Below are 18,392 nucleotides of genomic sequence, written 5' to 3'. Positions count from 1 at the left end.
GCAAGGTGTGCCATCAGAGCCTGGGTGGGAACTGCTCATCCGAGGGTTGCAGCTGGTTTCCCAACAGCCATTTTTGAGTAGAAAATGCCAACCTGCTGAAACACCAACTTTTTACTTGACATTAGAGTGCCTTGAGATGCTTTTGATAGTAACAAAACCCTCCAGGGCTGTTGTGCATCTATATAAGCATCACTTTAAGATTAGGATGGATGCCACTGGAATATTTTAACCTCAGGGAGAAGGGAGGAAAAGCCCTGTGACTCTGAATTTCAGCCTTTTCCCAGTCCCTCAGCTCTGCCAGGAAGCACCTTCGAGAACTGACAGCAGCGTTTCTGATTTAAAAACAACCCCAGGGAGGGCAAAAGAAGCCTGCAGGTCATTTTGTTCTGCATTGCCACAAAGTTTTTGGCTAAAAATTAAGCTAAATCTTCAACCTTGACTAATTTTCCGTTGCTTCACTTGCTGTCACGTATGCTGTCTCCTGGACTAAACATAACTGGTGGGAAGGATGTGCTGGCCAAGGAGTGGATGGATAAGGGCAGTGTGGCAAAGCTGCCTGTTCCTCCTGGCTGCCTCCACCCACTGGGGTAAAGCATCCCCCAGTTTGCACCCCAAGATGTTTTGCATCCCTTTCTCACCTCCTCTGGGCTGGTTCTCACTGCTGTGGGACTGTCACTCTGCACCCATGGCACTTGTTCTGTGAGCCCTGGGCAGGATCTCGCCATCTCTGAGGAGCTGTGGGGATGATGCCCTGGTGGTGGTGTCCCCAAACCAGGGACACTTGTCCCCAAGCTTGCACCAAACCAAAGCTTTCCTTCCCTTTTCCCACCCGTCCCAAGTCACATTGGGTGGGGGCAAAACTAAATAAATCTTCAATATTTGGGTAAAGGATTGGACTCAATTGATTTACATGAGTAAGGAGATGGCCCTTTGATTCACCCCAGAAGGAAGCAGAGGGGTTTGCATCCCGTGGGGGGACACACAGCAGCATCTTGGTCCCTGGGCTTTCACCTAAATTTTGGTGGGGGGTGGAGGGAAGCAGGGGGGCACAGAGGGAGCAGCTAAAACCCAGCTGAGCTGGCAGAAAGCTGGGGGAGAAGGGGGCTGGGTTGAGCTGCCTCCTCTCCCGAAAAGCTCTGCCTAATCAAAGGGAAAACGGAGCACGGGGTTGGTTGTTTTTAATTTTCTAAACCCCAGGGTGGCCCCCAGCCAAGGCCTCCTGGCGATGGAGGGGATAAAGTTCCCTGAGCCACCGCGAGCCTCCGCTTGCTTGCCGGTGCTCTGAACTTTGCCTTTAAGCTTTCATGGCTGCATCCGCACCGGGCTCCTGTGAGTGGATGCTTTAGACCCTGCTTAGCAAGGTCACACTTCTCCTGAGACCCCCATCAAGCCAAGCCTCTGAGTGCCTTGCAAGGAGGTCGCTGGTTGGAAGAAGGTAACTTTTTTTGGTTGTCTTTCCTGTTTCGCGCCCCCTCCCCCCCCCCCCCCCCCCCCGTTTTGTCTCACTTCTTGCAAACTTGGCATCGCAGGGGAAGCTGCGATGGGGAAGTGAATGAACCCGTGGAGTTGGTTGCTCCAGGTTGTAATAGCAAGCTTCAATCTGCAGCCTGTTTGCTTATGGTGGGGCAAATCCTGCTCTTAGGGTGCAGCAACCCCAAAAAATCCAAGCTCTGCCCTTAAGCAGGGATTTCACCTCCCTCTTGGGAAGCAATCCTGGGGAGGGCTTTTCCTGGGAGATGTTCACTCCTACCCATCATCAGAGGAGCTGAGATTATGGGGTGCTCTGCCCTGAACCCCCCCAGCAGCACTTTCCATGCTGGTGTATGACTTTGTCAGCAGGTTTCAGTGCAATCCTGTAAACTCCTGACTTTTCCCCTTTGCTGGCTTGTGGAGGGGCTTTGTGTGCAGCAGGTGCTGCTGCCTTTGCTTTGAAATTAAGTCGGGGGGAGGTCAGGAGCCTAAAAATAACCTTAAACAGCCCCCTTGGCTTAAATATTTAAGCTGCCTTTCCTTTAAAATGCAAAAGGGGCTTCTCCTTTGGCTTTCTGATGTGCTTATGATCTCTCCGGTGGATTTATTATCTGCAGGCTCCAGCTTCGCAGAGGAAAAGATTTGTGAAGAGCTGGAAAGGCTCCTGGGCTTTCACCAGGGTGGTGGAGGTTGGGGTGCGGGAGCGACTTGGGGAAGAAGAGGGTTGAGTTGGATGAGAACTGGCCTCACCATGTCTGAGCTGGGAGGAAGATGGGAAGAAAAACTCCCTTTGGACCTTTCCCTGCCACAGGCAGGGGCTTTCCCAAGCAGATGGGGAGAGCTGTGGGCTGGAGTGCAGCAAGTTCACCAGCCACCAGGCTTCCCACATCAGCTCATCAGTGCAATGAGTTCGGTGTCCTCAGTCCCCTGGGGCTGAGCCTGTCCTGGGCAAAAAGTGGGCAGTGACTTCCCAGAGGTCCCAGCCTCTGGCTAGATGGTCTGGGGTGTGCATGGGATCTTTGGCACTTATGTTTGAGGCACTTGGGAACAGCATGAGATCTTCACACTGGAAAGAGCTCTGCTTTTCCAGAAAGATGATCAAAGTCTTCAAAAAGCATTGGGCAAGGGCTGGCTGGGGTGTCTTTGGTGCTTGGAGGGCTCTGAAGTCAATGGTGGAGGGAAGGGCTGGGACCAATTATCCCCTTGCCCTTCTCAGCTGAGAACAAGTGGCTGCAAACCAACCTTTCTCATCTCCTTTTGGGGTTGGGACACTGAGTTTGGTGGACTTTGGGGGCTGAGGTCAGCTGTCTTGGCTCGTGCGGATGTGAGACCGGACTTTGCCTCTCCGAGCATTGGCAGAAGCCACTAAATCCACTTTTGGGAATCAGCATCTCATGAGCTGGGTCACCAGCTCGTCTCTTTGCTGATATTCTCCAAAGCCACCCCTGTCTTACCTAGCTTGGCAGGGACCAGGCCAGCAAGCACCAGCACGGCTCCTGAATGGCAATTGAATTAGAGGAGATTTCACTTAAACAACTCTTTGCCCCACCACCCCCCCCGGCCCAAGGGCTCCCTGAACAATTGTGAAATGAGATCTTTATCATTTTTATTAAAAGCTGTACACAAGGCATCACCATTAGGCTGGATGGGAGGAGGGAAGGGGGGGTAATTCCCTTACGGCTCCCCTCTTCTCCTCGCCCCCAGTTTAATTCATAGTGGTAGGATGCAAAAGCTCCCCAGAGAGTGATGGATAGTGGGAAATGAAGAATATGAAGGAGCTTTATTGAACCCATCAATCTCTGGCAAGGCTGCTGTGATCAAAGGCCCAGGCTGTTTCGGCAAAGGTTATGCAGAGGAGCAAAGGGATCAGGTTTCGGGGAAACACAGGGCATGGAGGGGCTGTGAAGCCGGTGAGCTCCTAGCTTGGCCCCAGCTAGAGGATCCAGCACCCACTGAGCAGGGAGGAGAGCAGTGGCCTTGCCCTGGCTGGGGATGCTGGTCCCACTGAGGTTTTGGCATACCTGCCTTTCTTTCTCCAGGACACCGAGATTTGCAGCCTGGGCAGGAATAGGGGGGTGGGGGTGGGTCTGTAACTCTTCCTTGTGCCACAGTGAGCCTGAAGAACCTCATCACATTCTTCTCCCCAGCTGAAATGTCCATCCCCAGTGAGGTCTCTCCTCCAGCACAGCACCAGCCCTGTTGGCTGGGGCAATAAGAGACCCATTGCAGTCCAGGCTTGGATGTCCCTGTGTCACACCATCACTCACCTGGCCTTGTGCTGCTCTGGCTTGACTGGTGGTGTCCAGCAGATGGGTTGGAGTCTCTGAAGCACCTCCTGATTTCTCCAGACCATTCATGGACAGTGACCAAGATGTTGCCTCTCTGCTTTGTGGACCACAACAGAGGTCCTTCCCCTGGAATGAGACAGCATCCATCTTATGAAGATGGGTGGGCTGGGCTGGAGGATTTGAAGATGACCTGCTGCTGAGGCAGTGTGGACCCATGTTGGTCCCATACCCAGCCAAGACAGGCAAAAAACCCCATGGTCTTGGTGTGCATGATACTCTGAGCAAGCATGTGCTGGAAGGGGAGGTGACACACTACCTGGAGAGCTTGTCAGCTTGACCTTGTGATGTTGCTGCCTGGTATGGATTCAGGCTGTAGCTTGCCTGGCTGGGCTCCCTGACGGCTGTACATGCCTCTCACTGAGCCTTTCTCTCCTTTCCTTCCTGCTTCTCTGTGGCTGCCGTGTTCCTGGGTAGCAGAAAATCAGGGCATTGGCAAGGTGGCATCTGCTGGCTCATTTGGAGGTGGGTCATATGGGGCAATGCTGCCTGGCTGGGCTGGTGGGCAGCTAGATCTTGATTTCTGCTGCTTGCCCTTCTTCAAGTGACCCCACGGGGTGGTGAGAGGGGCATGTGACCTTTTAGAGATGGTCCTTCATCTGAACACTGCTTAATAGGGGAAACAGCATCCCAGGAGGGATGCTGCCCATGCCAGGTCTGGCATGGCTTCTTTTACTTGCCTAAACCCTGTTCCCAACTTTCAAAGGCAGATGCCACTGTCCTGCCACCCTTCAGTGATCCCACAGGAGTGGAAAGGGGCTTCCAGATGCGTGTGTGCACTGCCATGAACTTTACAGGCTCCTTCAACCTCTTTACAGAGTGCTACATTCCTGGGAGGTGAGGTCAGAGCCACTTCCCTGCACAGGCAAAACCAAGGGATGGCTGGAGAGTCGATGCCTTGAGGCAGGGACATGCGCTGGGTGGGTTGCGGATGGGGTCTGTGGTCTGACTGAGCTGGATGTTCGCCTGGGGCTGGCAGGGTCTGTCCTTCCTCTGCTGGAGGCGGCACTTGTGCACCCTGACATGGATTAAATGCCAGGGTGGGGGTGGACCTGCTTTCTAGCTGAGATTTGGCCCTCTGGGAAGGGAGGTGAAGGTCCCAGGTGTCATGTCCTGACCTAGAGGGGGTCCCTGGAGGGGACCCAAAACCTGGCTGGTGACATGATATCCAGTGGAGCATCAGGCTGTGGGACAACATGGCCATCGTGGCGAGTGCCACTTCTCCGTCCAGAGACAGGGCTGCCTGGAGGGCCACAGCCTTGATTTGGGGAATCTCTTTGAAGCTGGCATGCTATATCCATCACAGTCCCTGCTGAATACCAGCTGTACAAACAGCTGCCTGGAGCAAAGCTGCTGGCTCAGTTGTCTGTCTCCTACACATCCCCTTGGAGCCACTGAGCAGCCTTGGGAGGTTTGGTAATGTCCCCAAACTGTGGGAAGAGGTGTCCCCATGTTCTGGGCTTGTTCCTGGGGCTTGGAGGCTGCACTGAGCATTTCTGCCTGGCATTTGGGGACATCTTTGGGTGCTGTCTTTCCAGTAGCAATGAGGCATGTTGCAGCTTGAGTGATGTAGCTGTGGGACAGCAGTGGAGGGTGTGGGGCTGTCTGTGCCAAAGACATCAAAAAATAAGGGGAAGAAGGAGAAATGAGAGCTTGTTGGGTCTGGCACTGTAACAAATCATTCTTTCTTTTTATTGCTACAGAGGGAGAGAGGCTGAGGTTTCCTCCCAGGGCTGGGGGAGGCTGGATGCTGTGTGGGGCATCTGGTGGCACAGAGGGACTTTGAGGAGGGCTCCACAGCTGTGGTGAGATCTCCTCCCTGCATTGCCAGCCAGCCTGTGCCACTGAGCCCAAAATTTGACCCTTGCACTGGTTTTTGAGTCATGGGCATAAAAGCTGTTAAACAACCCAAACAAAGGCTCCAAGTCTATCAGCATCCTGTGGCCAGCCAGGAGTGGCTGGGCGATGATTAGGTGCTCCAGTGTTGCGGTGGGGGTGGTCATCCCGTCTCCCTCCCTCTGAGTCCAGATAAAAGCTGGATCCTTGGAGGAACAGCTGGATTTTGAAAGCTCATGGTGCCCTCACCCCAGCTGCAAAAGTGACCTGAGAAGATAAAGCCTTTTGGCTCAGCGCCTCCATCCCTACATTTCAAAGAGCCCAGGAGGACCCACCTTGGGAAAGCCTCGTTGCTTTCTGTCTTCAACTACCTCTCGTCATCTCTCTCCAGCCCACGGAGGGAGGAAGGAGACAGCCATGGCAGCCAATCGCTCTGGTGGGATGCCTGATGCTCTGCTGGACAACAGCTTTGCTGGCACTGATGACCTTGTTTCTGACTGGTACATCTATGAAACCATGGAGCCGGCCGTGCCACAGGATAAGTAAGTGTCCAGCCCTGCTGGCGGGTGCTACATGTCCCCCTGCCCCTGCTGGGGTCACCCTGGGCTGCTGCCAGCCTCCTGCCTGGCTGCTTTATTCCCTTTCTGTAGAGCAATTTCCCCTGAGCAGTAGAGCCAGGATTTATTCCCAGGTGAGTGGGAGGTGATTAAAAAGGCTTGTTTTGGCCCCCTAAAAATGCTTCATTTCTTTAGGGTGTTTCTGGCAAGAGCTGGGGTAAATCCTGCAGCAGGCACCTCTGCTAGTTATGATCCCTTTTGCTTAGCCTTTCCCAAAATGCAAAGTCAAGTGCATGGTGTTAACCTGCTGCCGTGACCCCTCTGAAGCCCCCAGAGTCTTTGCTGGCCTAGAGAGGGCTGCTCTGGATCCATATTTCTGGGTTTGAAGACATCCTCACAATGCAGCCTTGCAAGTCTGTCTCCTACCTTAATCCCACCCCGGCTCTCTGCAAGCATCTGTACAGGTTTTTTCTAGGGGTGAAGAGTCTTGGCAGCACACCCTGATCTACTGGCAGGGAGGCAGGGTTGGGATGCTCGGCTGGGTCCCTGCATGGTACAGCAACCCTGAACAGGTTTTTTACCTGCAAAATAGGGCTGAATATCCCTGGATTTGTGTAGATATCTTCCTTTCCCCCCCAAAACTAGTGTACCAGTGGGTCTTGTAAAGCTTATTCCCTCTCCATCCATGATGATCTGCTCTTTAACTAAGTGTAGTCCCAAAAGCAGCACTGTGCTGTGTGAGAACAGGACCCCAGGGCCCACCCTTGCAGCAAGGACCCAGCACTTCATGTCCCCCTAGCTGAGTGCCCTTCCCAAGGACAAGAGAAGTGCTATAGGGAGGGGAAACTGAGGTATGGAGCATCAGGGAAATTTATCCAAGGTGTCCCACAAGGCTCAAAGCTGGATATTCCAAGGCTAATCTGTCAGCATCTATTGTCCCTCTGTTGACTTAGTCCTCTGTGGGTGGGTTTTACATCACTGGGTTGACTGATGCATAATCCTGAGGGCAAGCAGGAGGAGACCCCAGCAGTGACCAGCCCAGAGGGTTCCTCCTCATTCTTAATCTTTGCATTGTGAAATTGCCTTTGAAATCTCCTTACTCAGCTCCGGTTTCCCCAGGCAAAACCCTACCTGCATGACCCACACCTCTGCTAGACATTTTTGGGGTATTTTCTGGGTGTCCTCCTTTGCAGCAAGCCATGGTCAGTGAAGGGATGGAGGCAGCACTGGGGGGTTTGCCCATCTGATGGCCCCTGGATGCACTGGATTTAGATGCTTGAAGCCCTGCTGATACCAAAAGAGTTTTGGTATCCCTGTGCTCTCAATCTTCCAGGCAGGTTCCCTGGATTTCCAGACCCTTGATATTTTTGGACAGCAGGAATTTTCTGGTCGATCCAAGGCCAGGTTGGCAGAGAAAAAAAGGCAGAAATCAGAGCTTTGTTAATGGCAGCTGGTCCTACAAAGCTTTTTCTGGCAGGTTGGTAACAGCCTTGGGCATATGAGGCCCGAGAAATCCTAATTTCACTGTTGGACCCTTCCCTGCAGACTTGCTCATGGGAGCTCTGCAGCTGGTCTCCTGTCTCTGCCCACCCCACCAGCGCTGTGGGGTTTGGGAGGGCATGAGGGCTTGTGTGGGGTTCCCCCCTGTGAGTTATGGGGCTCAGGAAGTTCCCCCTGTTGCGACTTACAGAGCTCAGTGTGTTCAGCTCCCTGGCACAGGGATTTGCTGCCCCGTATTGGGTGAAGGTGGCTGGGCATGATCACGTCTGGCCTTGGAGAGAGGAGGAGGGCTGCGGCAAAGCAGAGATTAAAGGATGTAATGGACGCCAGAGAATGAATAAATAAAGAAAATCCTGGCACGCCTGCTCGGCCGGCCTTGGCTGCCTGGGGAATGTGGCTCTGGGACACCATCCTGCGCTCACCTACCCCGGACAGCCATCGTCTCAGCTGTCCTCTCAGCTCTGGGGCTGGTCCCTCTCCCATGGAAAAGGTGTCAAAACACCCTACAAGGGGTCTTCAGCCTCCCAGCTGGCATTTAATAAGTGCAATGCCTTAGGCAGCAAGGAGAACTGCTACTTTGCAGGCTGCATCTCTTAAAAAGACAAAGCCAGAACAGATACAGGTGTAAAAGAGGTAAAGGGGGGGCTTCATCCTTCTTTTCTGATCTCATGTTCAGCCTTGGCATCCCTGTCCATGCAGGGAGGTCGCCCAGCCCCTGTGACAATCAGCTCAGGGCCATTCCTGGGTGTTATCTCTCTCACTTGATCATAAAATCATCTCATGAGGGTGACTTCATCCCTGATTATTGACGGTTGTGTAACCCAGCTCTTCAGAGGTTTGCCCCTTTCCAGCATCAGACCAAAATCTCTGGTGCCACCGTGTACATGGACATTACCCCAGCATCTTTGCTTTGCCCTTTTAGGACTAAATATAACCACACACAAATTTTTTTCCCTCTCTTTCTAGTGGGTTTCTCAGCATGATCCCAGACTGCATCCCCACCATTTCTCCCAGACTGTATCACATCTGCATGGCACCTGTCTCCGTAAGTACTTGCCAAGTCCTGCAGGGTGGGTTATCTGCCCAGACATCGTATTTGCTGTACCCAGCTCAGGTCATGCCCCTCTACTCCCAAATAGCAGGTCTGGGCTCTTCAGCTTGAGTTGGAGCGAGGTTTGAGCTGGAGTGAAGTTTGAGCTGGAGAGAGGTTTGAGCTGGAATGCTCTTACAAGGAAGCGGCACATTCCAGACTTTGTTTCATGCCTATAGTCAATGGAAGGTTTTGATTTATTTTTCATTTTTCCCAGCATGGTCCCTCTGAGGCATTTAGAACCTGTAACTCATTAGAGCAGGTTGAGAAGTACCTGTCCCTGCTTCAGCCATGGCTGGATTTAGGGTGTTGGATGGAGGCAGTGTCTCTGTGGAGGCCTCATCACATAGCAGCATGTCCAAGCCCCCCACCAAGACTTCTCCCACCTCCACACCTCCCCACACTCCTCCCTGTGTATTTATTGCTCCCTTGATTGGGTTTCTGGCAGCTGACTGTGCTCGTGGGCTTGTCCTTGCTGGTGAAACGCAGGCACCTCCACCGGAGCTGCTGGAACAGCGTGCCAGGACTGCTCAGGTATCCTGTCCCTGCACCCCAGCCCCCACGGTTCCTGTCACCCTGCATCCAAGCAGGTGGAGGGATGCTGAGGCACAGCATGGGATAAACCAACTCTGGGGCAGATGATGGTGCCCACGATCTGGTGTCAGGCTCATCCCTTCCTTGGCTTTCAGCCCAGCCAACTTTCTGGAGGAGGAAGGCAACCAAGGGCTGGTGGCTGCGGTGTTTGGCATCCTGTTCTCCTCCCTGTGCGTGCTGGTCTTGGACAGGGACCCTCTGCCACTCATCACCCACCCCTCCCAGGGCACCCGGGGTAAGGCAAGCACCCTCCTAGCCTGTGGGCACCACACTTCTCCCCACCCAGGAGCTGTGCGGCTTTGGGTAGCACCCTGAGCAGCCTGTTCACCCTGGTCCATACTGAGAGCATTGCCTTCTCTTGCCTGTTTTGCTCTCCCTCCTCTCTTCCCACCATCCCATCTAGAGTACTGGAAGATCCTGGCTTTGCTCTACTACCCTGCCTTCTACTACCCCCTAATAGCCTGTGCCACTGTCCGGCACAGGGTCAGCTACCTTGTAGGCTGCCTGCTCTCCTGGTGCCACTGTGTGGTCCACATCTGGCAGAAGGTGGATTGTCCCCAGTCACCAAAGGTATGTGTCGCACTGCCTGGGGTAGGAGTGAGGAGGCTGGTGTGGCCCCGGGTTGGAGGTGGCTTTCTCACCACCTCCTCGACATGCCACTGCGTCACCTGCCCAGGACCAGATGCCCAGGCTGGGGTGATCTCCTGCGTGACAGCTCTGCTTCTCCCCAGATATACAGATACTACTCCATGCTCTCTTACATCCCCATCATCCTCTGCCTTGTGCTCTTAAGCCTTTGGTATCCAGCCCTGCTCATCAGGAGCTTCACTGCGCAGGAGGAGCCCTTGGATAAGGAGGTAATGAAGATCCGTGGGGTAACTCAGGGGGTGGTAGCATAGGACAACCCCTTGATGGTTTCAGATATTCTCCTCCCCTGCAGCCTATCTGTCTGTCTGGGGGACCAGGACAACTGGGGTGTTCCCAGGGCATGTGTTCCCCACGTTGCTCTGGCACTGGGAGCTGCCTCCCTTCTATCCCTCTGATGGCACAGGTCGTGGCTCTGTTTATCTCACTGGATTTGAAGAGGGAGTGAAAAATCCATCTTTGGAGTAAACTCCTTAGTACAAGAGGCTTAAGGCATCAATGCATCCCATTCAGGCTGGGACTGGGGTCGCCTTGTTTTCCTGGCAGGCTGGATAATCCCCAGTCTTTTGGGAAATATCAGGCTTTGTTGGGAAGAGAGGAGTTAAAACCTACTTCAAAAAAAAAAGCCATCAGCCCAAGTGTGGACTGAAGTGACCCCAGGAGCTGGCTGATGGGGATAAGGGTTTTCAGCTGCCCTACAAGTGTGCCTGGTTTTGGGCTGTGTTGTTGATGGGAACAAGGTAGATTCATTTCTACCTTTTTAGTGCTGGAAGATTTGCTGTCAGCATCTCTCCAACATGTTTGTTATCCAAACAAGGGCTGGGAGCCCATCACCCACATCCCATACAGAGGGTGCTGTGGGGCATCATGCTAGCGATGGGTGGGTGGATGGGGGTAACAGAGCAAGGAGATGGCTGCTGAGTGGCATCCAGATGCTCTGGCCCCTCAAAAGGCAAATTCACCTCTCCCTGCCCTGAGTGCCCAAGCATGACCCTGTGCTCAAATCAGGCAACTTATTGCTGCTTTCCTTAAGGTTACAGGGAGAGGTTATTACAAGAAGTACCTAAAGGCTGTCCTGTCCAAACGCCCTCGGAAGGGGAGGTAAGGAAGGCACCTTCCCATAGCTCTGCCTGATCAGTGAGCACCTGTGCCAGCCCTGCCTGGCTGCCCACTGCCTGCAACGGAGGCAGAGAGGGTCACTGCTCCCAGGGGATGTGCTTTTTACCCTTTCCTTCCCCTTCCAGCTCCACAAAGACAGAAGACAACCTCCTATCAAGGGTCCAGACATTTTTATGCTCCTACATCTATGCTCCTGAAGAAGGTAGGCTGTGGGCAGGCACAGGCTGTGCTCTTGGCTGCAGTAGCAGCTCGGCAAACACACTGCCTCCCCCTCCCCACGGAGAGCAAATGCCTTTCTTGGCTCCTTCCCCAAAGCATCTGTGCCACGGCAGCTGCCGCCCGCCGCACGTGCGACACCTCGGCTTTGCACAAACTGTTGCGGTTTGGGATGGGGAGGTGGACCCCCCCACCACAGGGGCATGGGTGGGCTGAGGCAGTGAGGTTCAGGCATGAATTGTGCTAATATTGCAGCCTGATGCTTGATAAGGCTACGATAAGGGAATAGAACCTACGATAAGTGGATAAAAACCCTAACAGCCCCAGAACTACTCCTCACCTTTTCTGCCCGTGCAAGAAGGGGGGCTGTCCTGGGAGGTAGCACCCCAAGGGACACAGCTCCCCACGCAGCAGGCACCCAGCTGCTGGGACTCGGTGTTGTGGGTGCATGAGGTTTTGTGGGCTTGTGGTAAAGGAGGATCAGCAGGAAGGAAATCCATCTAGCCAAAGTACAGAGAAACAGCTCCCACCTATACATCGTCACAGGATTTCCCTGGGGAAATCCCAATTAATATTTGACCACCCTGTTCCAGTGCTCTATCCTGGGTGTTTGCTTTGACTGCTGGGTTGGGTGGACCTGCAGCCTGCTCCACTCTTCCCCCATGATCCCATGTCCCAGTTCTTCTCCAATATACCCCTCTGATTCTGCCTTACAGGTTTCCGGATCCCATTGAAGCTCGTCCTGTCCATAACCATGGCCATGATCGCTGTCTACCAGGTGATGCTGATGGTTAAATGCCAAGCACAGCCCCCTCTCTGCCTTCTTGGCTGTGTCCTCCTGAGGCAGAGGTGCCCAGAGGTCATTGCTGTGCCACAATTTTGGCTCCAGGGATGGTATTAGCATGCCTCAAGGTATTACTATCCCTTGGCTCAGCCACAGCAACCGGCCATGTGCTTCCAGAGTTCAGCCAGCCTTAAATCTTTAAGCTAAGGCAATGGCTCAACAGTGGGATGCCATGACCCAGGGCTCACATGACACTGCTCCCTTGCAGGTTGCCCTGCTGCTTCTGGTAGCCGTTGTTCCTACCATCCAGATTGTGCGAGCGGGGATGACGAAGGACATTGTGGTGTTGTTGGTCCAGTTTGGCTTGGTGCCCTCAGAGAGCCCAGCCGTCCCAGGTGACATGGAGAAGGAGCTCAACACTGTCAAGTACTACCTATGGTCACTAGAAGGTGGGTTCCCAGCCAGCTCTTGCATCCATAGGTGATTTTGGAGGATTTCATAACTTATCAAAGAGATTTCTAACCCAGAGGATGGTCCAGGAAACCAGCTGGTGATGGGGCAGCTTCCAGGGGGACTTAAAACCAGCTGTCACAGCCATGCAGACATGAAAGGCGACTGTGTGATCGTGGTGCTGTGCCAGGCATCTCCAAGCGGCCACCGCGTGCCAAGACGGCAAGGCAGGGAGAGCCGGCAACACCTCGCTGCAGATGCTGCCCTTCGGCTGTGGGCTTTGATATGTGCTGGAATCGAGCAGATGGCCCCCAGCCCCCAGATAATTGAAAGCTCTGGATGGGGTGGTGCACGGAAGGCTGGGGTGCCCCCCTCCCTCCACAGCACTACCTTGGGGTACCACCAGCCAAGAGGAGCCTGTTTTATGGCTTTTCCGGAGTCACTAAGCTCCTCTCATCCTCTTTGTTTTCCTGACATCTCTATCCCTCCTTCCCTCCTCTTGCTCTCCCCCCACAACATCCCCTTTTCTGAGACATTCTTCCTAGGCTGTCTCCATCTCACTGCCTGCTCATCATGGCTTGCTCGCTCAATGATTTTTCCAGTGCTGAACTAGCCTAACTGCTTATATTTCCCCTGACTGCTTGGCTTTCCCCTTCCCTTTCAGTGGCTCACCAGCTCATGCCTGCCTGGGAAATGGAGGTGGGTTTCCCTGTATCACAAAGTGGGTAGGGGGGGAAACTGAGGCACAGTGCCCTGCTGGGGGGTACATCCATGCAGGCCCATAACTCAGCCCCTCACAATGTTCCTGAGATACATTTTACAATGAAATCCTGTTGCTGGGGCTGGCTGCAGCCCTGACCCAGCTGCCTCTCCCTGCTCCTCTGCAGTCTGCTACATCTGCTCGCTGGTGCTGTGCTGCCTGCTGACCTGCGCCATGCTCCTGAGGACGCTGGTGATGCACAGGTATGGTGTCCTTACTCCTCTGGCCTTCGCCTTGTTGCCAAGCTGGGATGCAGCTGGTCTCTCTCCCTAGGAACAACCTGAAGGCGCTGTACCAAGGAGCCATGCTGGATGTTTTCTACAAAGCTCATATCCTCCGCCCATCTCGACAAGCCATTGTCTGCTGGATGAGCTTTGCCAGCTTCCAGACCGCTTTTGCCTGCCTGGGTAAAGGGGGTTGTGGGGCAGAAGAGGGCAGATGGGTGATGGACCCCCATTTTTCGCAGCCTATCCCCCGGTTCAAGCATCTCTTCCCCCTTTCTTGTCCCACTTTGCAAAGGGATGGCTGTGAGGCTTTTGTTCCTCTTTCCCCAAACACAATCTGTCCTTCTGCAGGGAGAACCATGCTGAACACCAAATGGTAGGGAAGAAAATCAGGGGTGGGGGTGCGATGACTCGTTTTGGCTCAAACCCAAATATTTTGATTTGAAAAGCTGTCACAGCATCTCATGCAAAGGACTGTCTGTCTCCTCTGGTCCTGGTCTTCACATCCCAGGTGCCGCTTGCTGCACATCTTTCCTGGCACGGCCGGATCTCCCTGGCTGGGACAACAGGCCACCCCATAGATGGGTGGAAGACATAAAAGTGGGTAGAAATCCTCAACCCAACATGGTTTGGAGACATTTTAAGGCCTCTTTCTCCCATGGGAGGTGGCTCTGGGCAGTGTCTGCGGTGACACGTGCAACACCCAACCATATTGGCACCCTGAGCCTGCACAACAGAGTCAAGCTGAGGGTCCAGGGGAGTGATGGAAAGCCAGGGGGGTACCACCAGGTCTGTTGGTGACCAACCCTCGGGAAAGGGGACCTATTTTGCAAGTAGATTGCAGAGATCAGTGTGGAGGTAGGAGCTGGGGAGCACCAGTCCTTGCACCCCTTTGCTAGAAAGGATCAGCTTTCCTTTGGCCACCCAGTGCTTGGTGCATCCCCCAGCAGAGTGGGCTGCATCTCGTCATGCTGCTGTGAATCTACCTCCTCCTTAAAAATCTTGGGTTTCAAGTCATTAAAGCAAAACAACAGAGGAGAAGCACAAGCTCAAGCAAAAGGAACCACGGCCGCTGCTGATCCCAGTGTGATTTATGATTAGAAATCAGAGCTCGGGTTGATTTTTATGATGAGGCATCATAGTTGCAGCCCTGAGTGATGGCTCTTCTCAGCGGGGATAATGTGGGGAGCGACAAGAAAGGCTGAACTTGTAATTAAATCCTGCACAGAGCATTGTGTTCAGAGTGGGGGAGTCAGGTAAGGATCTTGCAGGCTTTTTATGGGATTAGAATGAAAGACATAGCAACGAGCATGGGTTTGGGGGATAAGAGCAAGAACAAGAACGGCTTCTCCATCCTCCCCTGCCATGGCTTCTTGTCCCATGTCTTCCTTCCAGGTCTCCTTATCCAGCAAGTGATTTTCTTCATCTGTTCAGTGGGGTTTACCTTCCTTTTTGTTATCCCACTCCAGTCCGGCACAAACACGCCCCTCTTCAAAATCATTCAGAACATGTGGTGAGTGCTCACAGCCCTTGGGGAGGCATACCATGGTCGTGGTGTGTTTTGGGGTACTTTGTCAAGGGGAAGCTCTATCTTCGGCTCTTCCAACTTTCATGGAGGTTTCTGCTACCTGGGATAGCATCTCATGCTTGGGACCCTCCTGGTGTCCAACCTGCCTCTTCCATCCCACCTAGGCCCTTCTGGCTGACCCTGGTTGTTGCTGTCATTGTGCAAAATTTGGCAGCTCAATACCAATTCCTGGAGCAGCATCCCCTCCAGAAGGAGCTCACCAACAGGTATGGGGATGTGGGGGGGCCTCTGGGGCAGAGGTGCCCCTCCTGTGGTCCAGGACCCTGGGACTGTGTTGGGTTTACATGTGCCCCTGATTTTGTGACATCCTTTGTCCTATGAGCTCAAGGTGGAAATCCTGTGAGTTTGGGGTGTTTAAGTGGCTCTATGCTCCCAGACAGGTTTCTTTAGATGTTTTAGAGGGCTATGGCCCATTTACAGCCTTGATTTCAGTGTGGTGGAGCTGGTGAGGTCTGTGCCTTGCTCCACCACCCCCATTTGCAAGCCTCAGAGGAAGCCCAGATCCCTCAGGATCAGCTGGTTCAGATGCTGCCAGCAGATGTGGTCCCTCACTCACACATGGTGTCACTGCCTAAGCTGTCTCCTTATGCTGAAGACCAGGGTGACAGATGGATCTAGGTGTTCTGCTCTGTCCATCCAAGGCACTTCCATCACCTCCATCACTTGCCCAGCATTGCAGGGAGGCTGCTGTATGGTCTTCTGGCCACCATGGGAGACGGTGTCCTCCATCCCACACCACCATACTTGTGATTTGTCTGGATTCTAAGTCTTCAAGGAGAAATGGAGAGCCAATGCATGCTGGATGCCAAGTTTTGGAGTCCTGATAGTGCACCAGACTGTTTCTTCTCCAAGAGCCCCGAAGGGTGTTTGCTTCTCTCCATGGGATGGAGACACCTCAAACAGGGATCGCGTCTGCTGGGGAGGGAGAGAAGGGTGGGAGCCTTATTTTGGCAGGAGGTTTCTCTGGAAGGGAAGGGCTGTGCTTCCCATCCTGTGGTGTTTGTGTTCCTTACTCCTCCTTATCCACACACAGGCGAGCTCTCTACATAGTCACCTACCTGCTCTTTCCCATCAATGTCCTGGTGGGTGTCCTGGCCGGGGTGTGGAGGATGGTCATTTCTGGCCTTTATAACGCTGTACATTTCTGCCAGCTGGACATCAGCCTACTGAACCGTGGCGTGGAGACCTTTGACCCTGGTAGGACACTGGAGGGTCCCTCTGCAGCACCTCTGTGAGCATGGGGGCCCTTCTCCCACCATCAGGCTCCTGGGGGCATGGCCAGGGGCTCCTGCATCACCTGGAGCTGCTGGGACCAAGCATGGCTTCAGGTCCTCATGCCTTGTGTTCAGAAACAGGCAGGTGGGACAAAAGGAGCAAGTGGCTCCTCCTGATGCCCACTTAGTCCTGCTTTTCCATCCATCCCCAAGGACAGGTGATGCCCTGCTGGGGACCCCTGGGCTTCACCAGTGGCCAGACCCTGTTCCCATGGGCAGCAGACCCTCATGGCTCCTGCACTAAAGGCAGCGGGGAGGTGATCTCAGCCCTTCCTCTGCTTGTCCTGCTGGGATTCTGGGGGAAGAGTTCATCCCCAGCACTGAAAGCAGAGCAGCTCTGGCAGGGCAGAGACGGGCTCTGGCAAACAACCCCCCTTTTTTGCTCCAGGGCAGGAGGAAGGGGGGAACTGTGAAGTTCAGCTCCACCAGAGGTGTTTACTATGGGCTGTGTTCCCCCAGGCTACCACACTTACTGCCACTATCTGAAAATCGAGGTCAGCCAGTCCCACCCAGTGATGAAAGCCTTTTGCTTGCTGCTTCTCCAGCTAGCCAGGCCGGAGGGGTCACCAGGGCTCTGGGCCAGCAACGTGGAAGAAGGTGAGACCTTCCCACCACCAACCAGGGGGATGCAGGGCCATAGCCATGCAAGTTTGCTGCTCCTCTAGAGATGCTGTTGGTGCCCTGGGGTAAAGGGACCTTTGAGGGTTGTGGTTCTGCTGCTCCCTCTACTTTTACACCACCTCCTTTCTTTGGTGTGAGACCATCTCTGTACCAGGTGCTGCCCCCGTTCCTCTGCTGTGCAAGGGCAGGATGGGTCTCGTCTGCTTTCACCTCAGGGTGCAGATGGCATCTGGGCAGCCCCAGCAAGGGGGAGCTGGCGCTGAAATTGTTCTTCCCATCTCCTTTCAGGCATCCAGCTGATGCAGCCCAAGAATGCACTGCCAAGCAGAGCCAGGTTCAAGCAGAGCCGAGCCCGGTGGTGGCTGGCCTACACGCTCCTCAACAATCCCTCACTGACAGCTTGCCGGAAAACAGCCCTCTCTGACCCCACAGCAAATGGCACCCAGCTCATCTCCCCCAAGCCCTGACCTCCACAGAAGCCCTCCATCTCTCTCTGCCTCCAACCTACACTCCCATCCTGTCCCAGTTTCCCGTTGAGTCTCCTCCTGTGCTGGCAGGCGTTTTGGGCACCTCTTGCCCCTCTTCAGCCTTCAGTCCCTCTCCAGTGGTGATGTGGGCTGATTTTTAGCTCTAGGTCCATGCTGAGCCACTACCAAGGTCCAGAGGTAAAGACACAGCCAAGGCAAATGGGTCATCTCCAAGCCTGACCTAGATGGAGAGGGGTTGATGAGCCAAGCTAAACCCTTCAGACATCTCAGAAACATATTCTTATGAGTCACTGCTGCAATGAGCCCACCAGTTCTCAACGGTGGCCTTTCTAACACTTAGCAAGGCAGGAACAAGTCTCCAGCACCAGGGCAGTAAGGAAAGAAGGAGAAGGTGTGTGTTTGTGTGTGCAGAGGGATCCTCAGCCAGGCTGAGCACGAGGAGCTACCTGCAGCTCAGCGTGGTCTACCTGCAGAGAAGGTCCTCATTGCTAACCCCATCCGCAGCTTCTCCCTTTCAGGTCTGATCCTGTCTCTTTTCAGGTGCTGTACCTAGTCCCAGGACTCTTCCCCCTGCCCCCAATATTGTGAAGGCTGAAATCCCTGTCTGTTCTCCTCTGGGTCGTGAGTTTGCAGAGCCATCTGTTTTCCGTTCCCCTTAACTCTTGTCCCATTGATGCCTCTTGCTGCCACCCTGTTTTGTTTAAAGCCAGTGGTTCCCCAGGGCCAGTGACTCTCTAAGCAAGCTGAGCTTGAATCCATAGAAAGCAGTTTTACACCTTGCTTGGACGTGCCTTGTTGGAGAAGGTTAATAAATCACATACCTTATTCCTA

The 18,392-nt window shown here is 53.8% G+C and overlaps 1 protein-coding gene across 1 annotated transcript; it reads left to right on the top strand.

The window, feature by feature from the left end:
• The first annotated feature begins 1,125 nt into the window (after positions 1-1,125).
• Positions 1,126-18,392, top strand: STRA6 (signaling receptor and transporter of retinol STRA6). The gene is made up of 18 exons (XM_075099847.1): positions 1,126-1,435; positions 6,043-6,193; positions 8,675-8,753; positions 9,247-9,332; positions 9,488-9,627; positions 9,796-9,962; positions 10,124-10,249; positions 11,071-11,138; positions 11,282-11,358; positions 12,089-12,150; positions 12,425-12,605; positions 13,494-13,569; positions 13,640-13,773; positions 14,986-15,103; positions 15,283-15,384; positions 16,212-16,375; positions 16,912-17,049; positions 17,362-18,392. The coding sequence occupies exons 2-18, from the start codon at positions 6,069-6,071 to the stop codon at positions 17,538-17,540; spliced, it is 2,022 nt and encodes a 673-aa protein (XP_074955948.1). The 5' UTR covers positions 1,126-1,435; positions 6,043-6,068; the 3' UTR covers positions 17,541-18,392.

The sequence above is a fragment of the Phalacrocorax aristotelis genome, chromosome 7 (genome assembly GCF_949628215.1).
Source record: "Phalacrocorax aristotelis chromosome 7, bGulAri2.1, whole genome shotgun sequence".
In the NCBI taxonomy this organism is placed as follows: Eukaryota; Metazoa; Chordata; class Aves; order Suliformes; family Phalacrocoracidae; genus Phalacrocorax; species Phalacrocorax aristotelis.
Note: the sequence above shows the minus strand (reverse complement) of the source record. Positions and strands in the feature narration are given on the sequence as shown.

What these genes read in the sequence shown, in the direction of transcription:
- STRA6 (XM_075099847.1), top strand. Translation starts at nt 6,069, where the DNA reads ATGGCAGCCAATCGCTCTGGTGGGATGCCTGATGCTCTGCTGGACAAC. An exon ending in CCGGCCGTGCCACAGGATAA is followed by an intron (nt 6,194 to 8,674) that starts GTAAGTGTCCAG and finishes CTCTCTTTCTAG; the next exon opens with TGGGTTTCTCAGCATGATCC. An exon ending in CCATGATCGCTGTCTACCAG is followed by an intron (nt 12,151 to 12,424) that starts GTGATGCTGATG and finishes GCTCCCTTGCAG; the next exon opens with GTTGCCCTGCTGCTTCTGGT.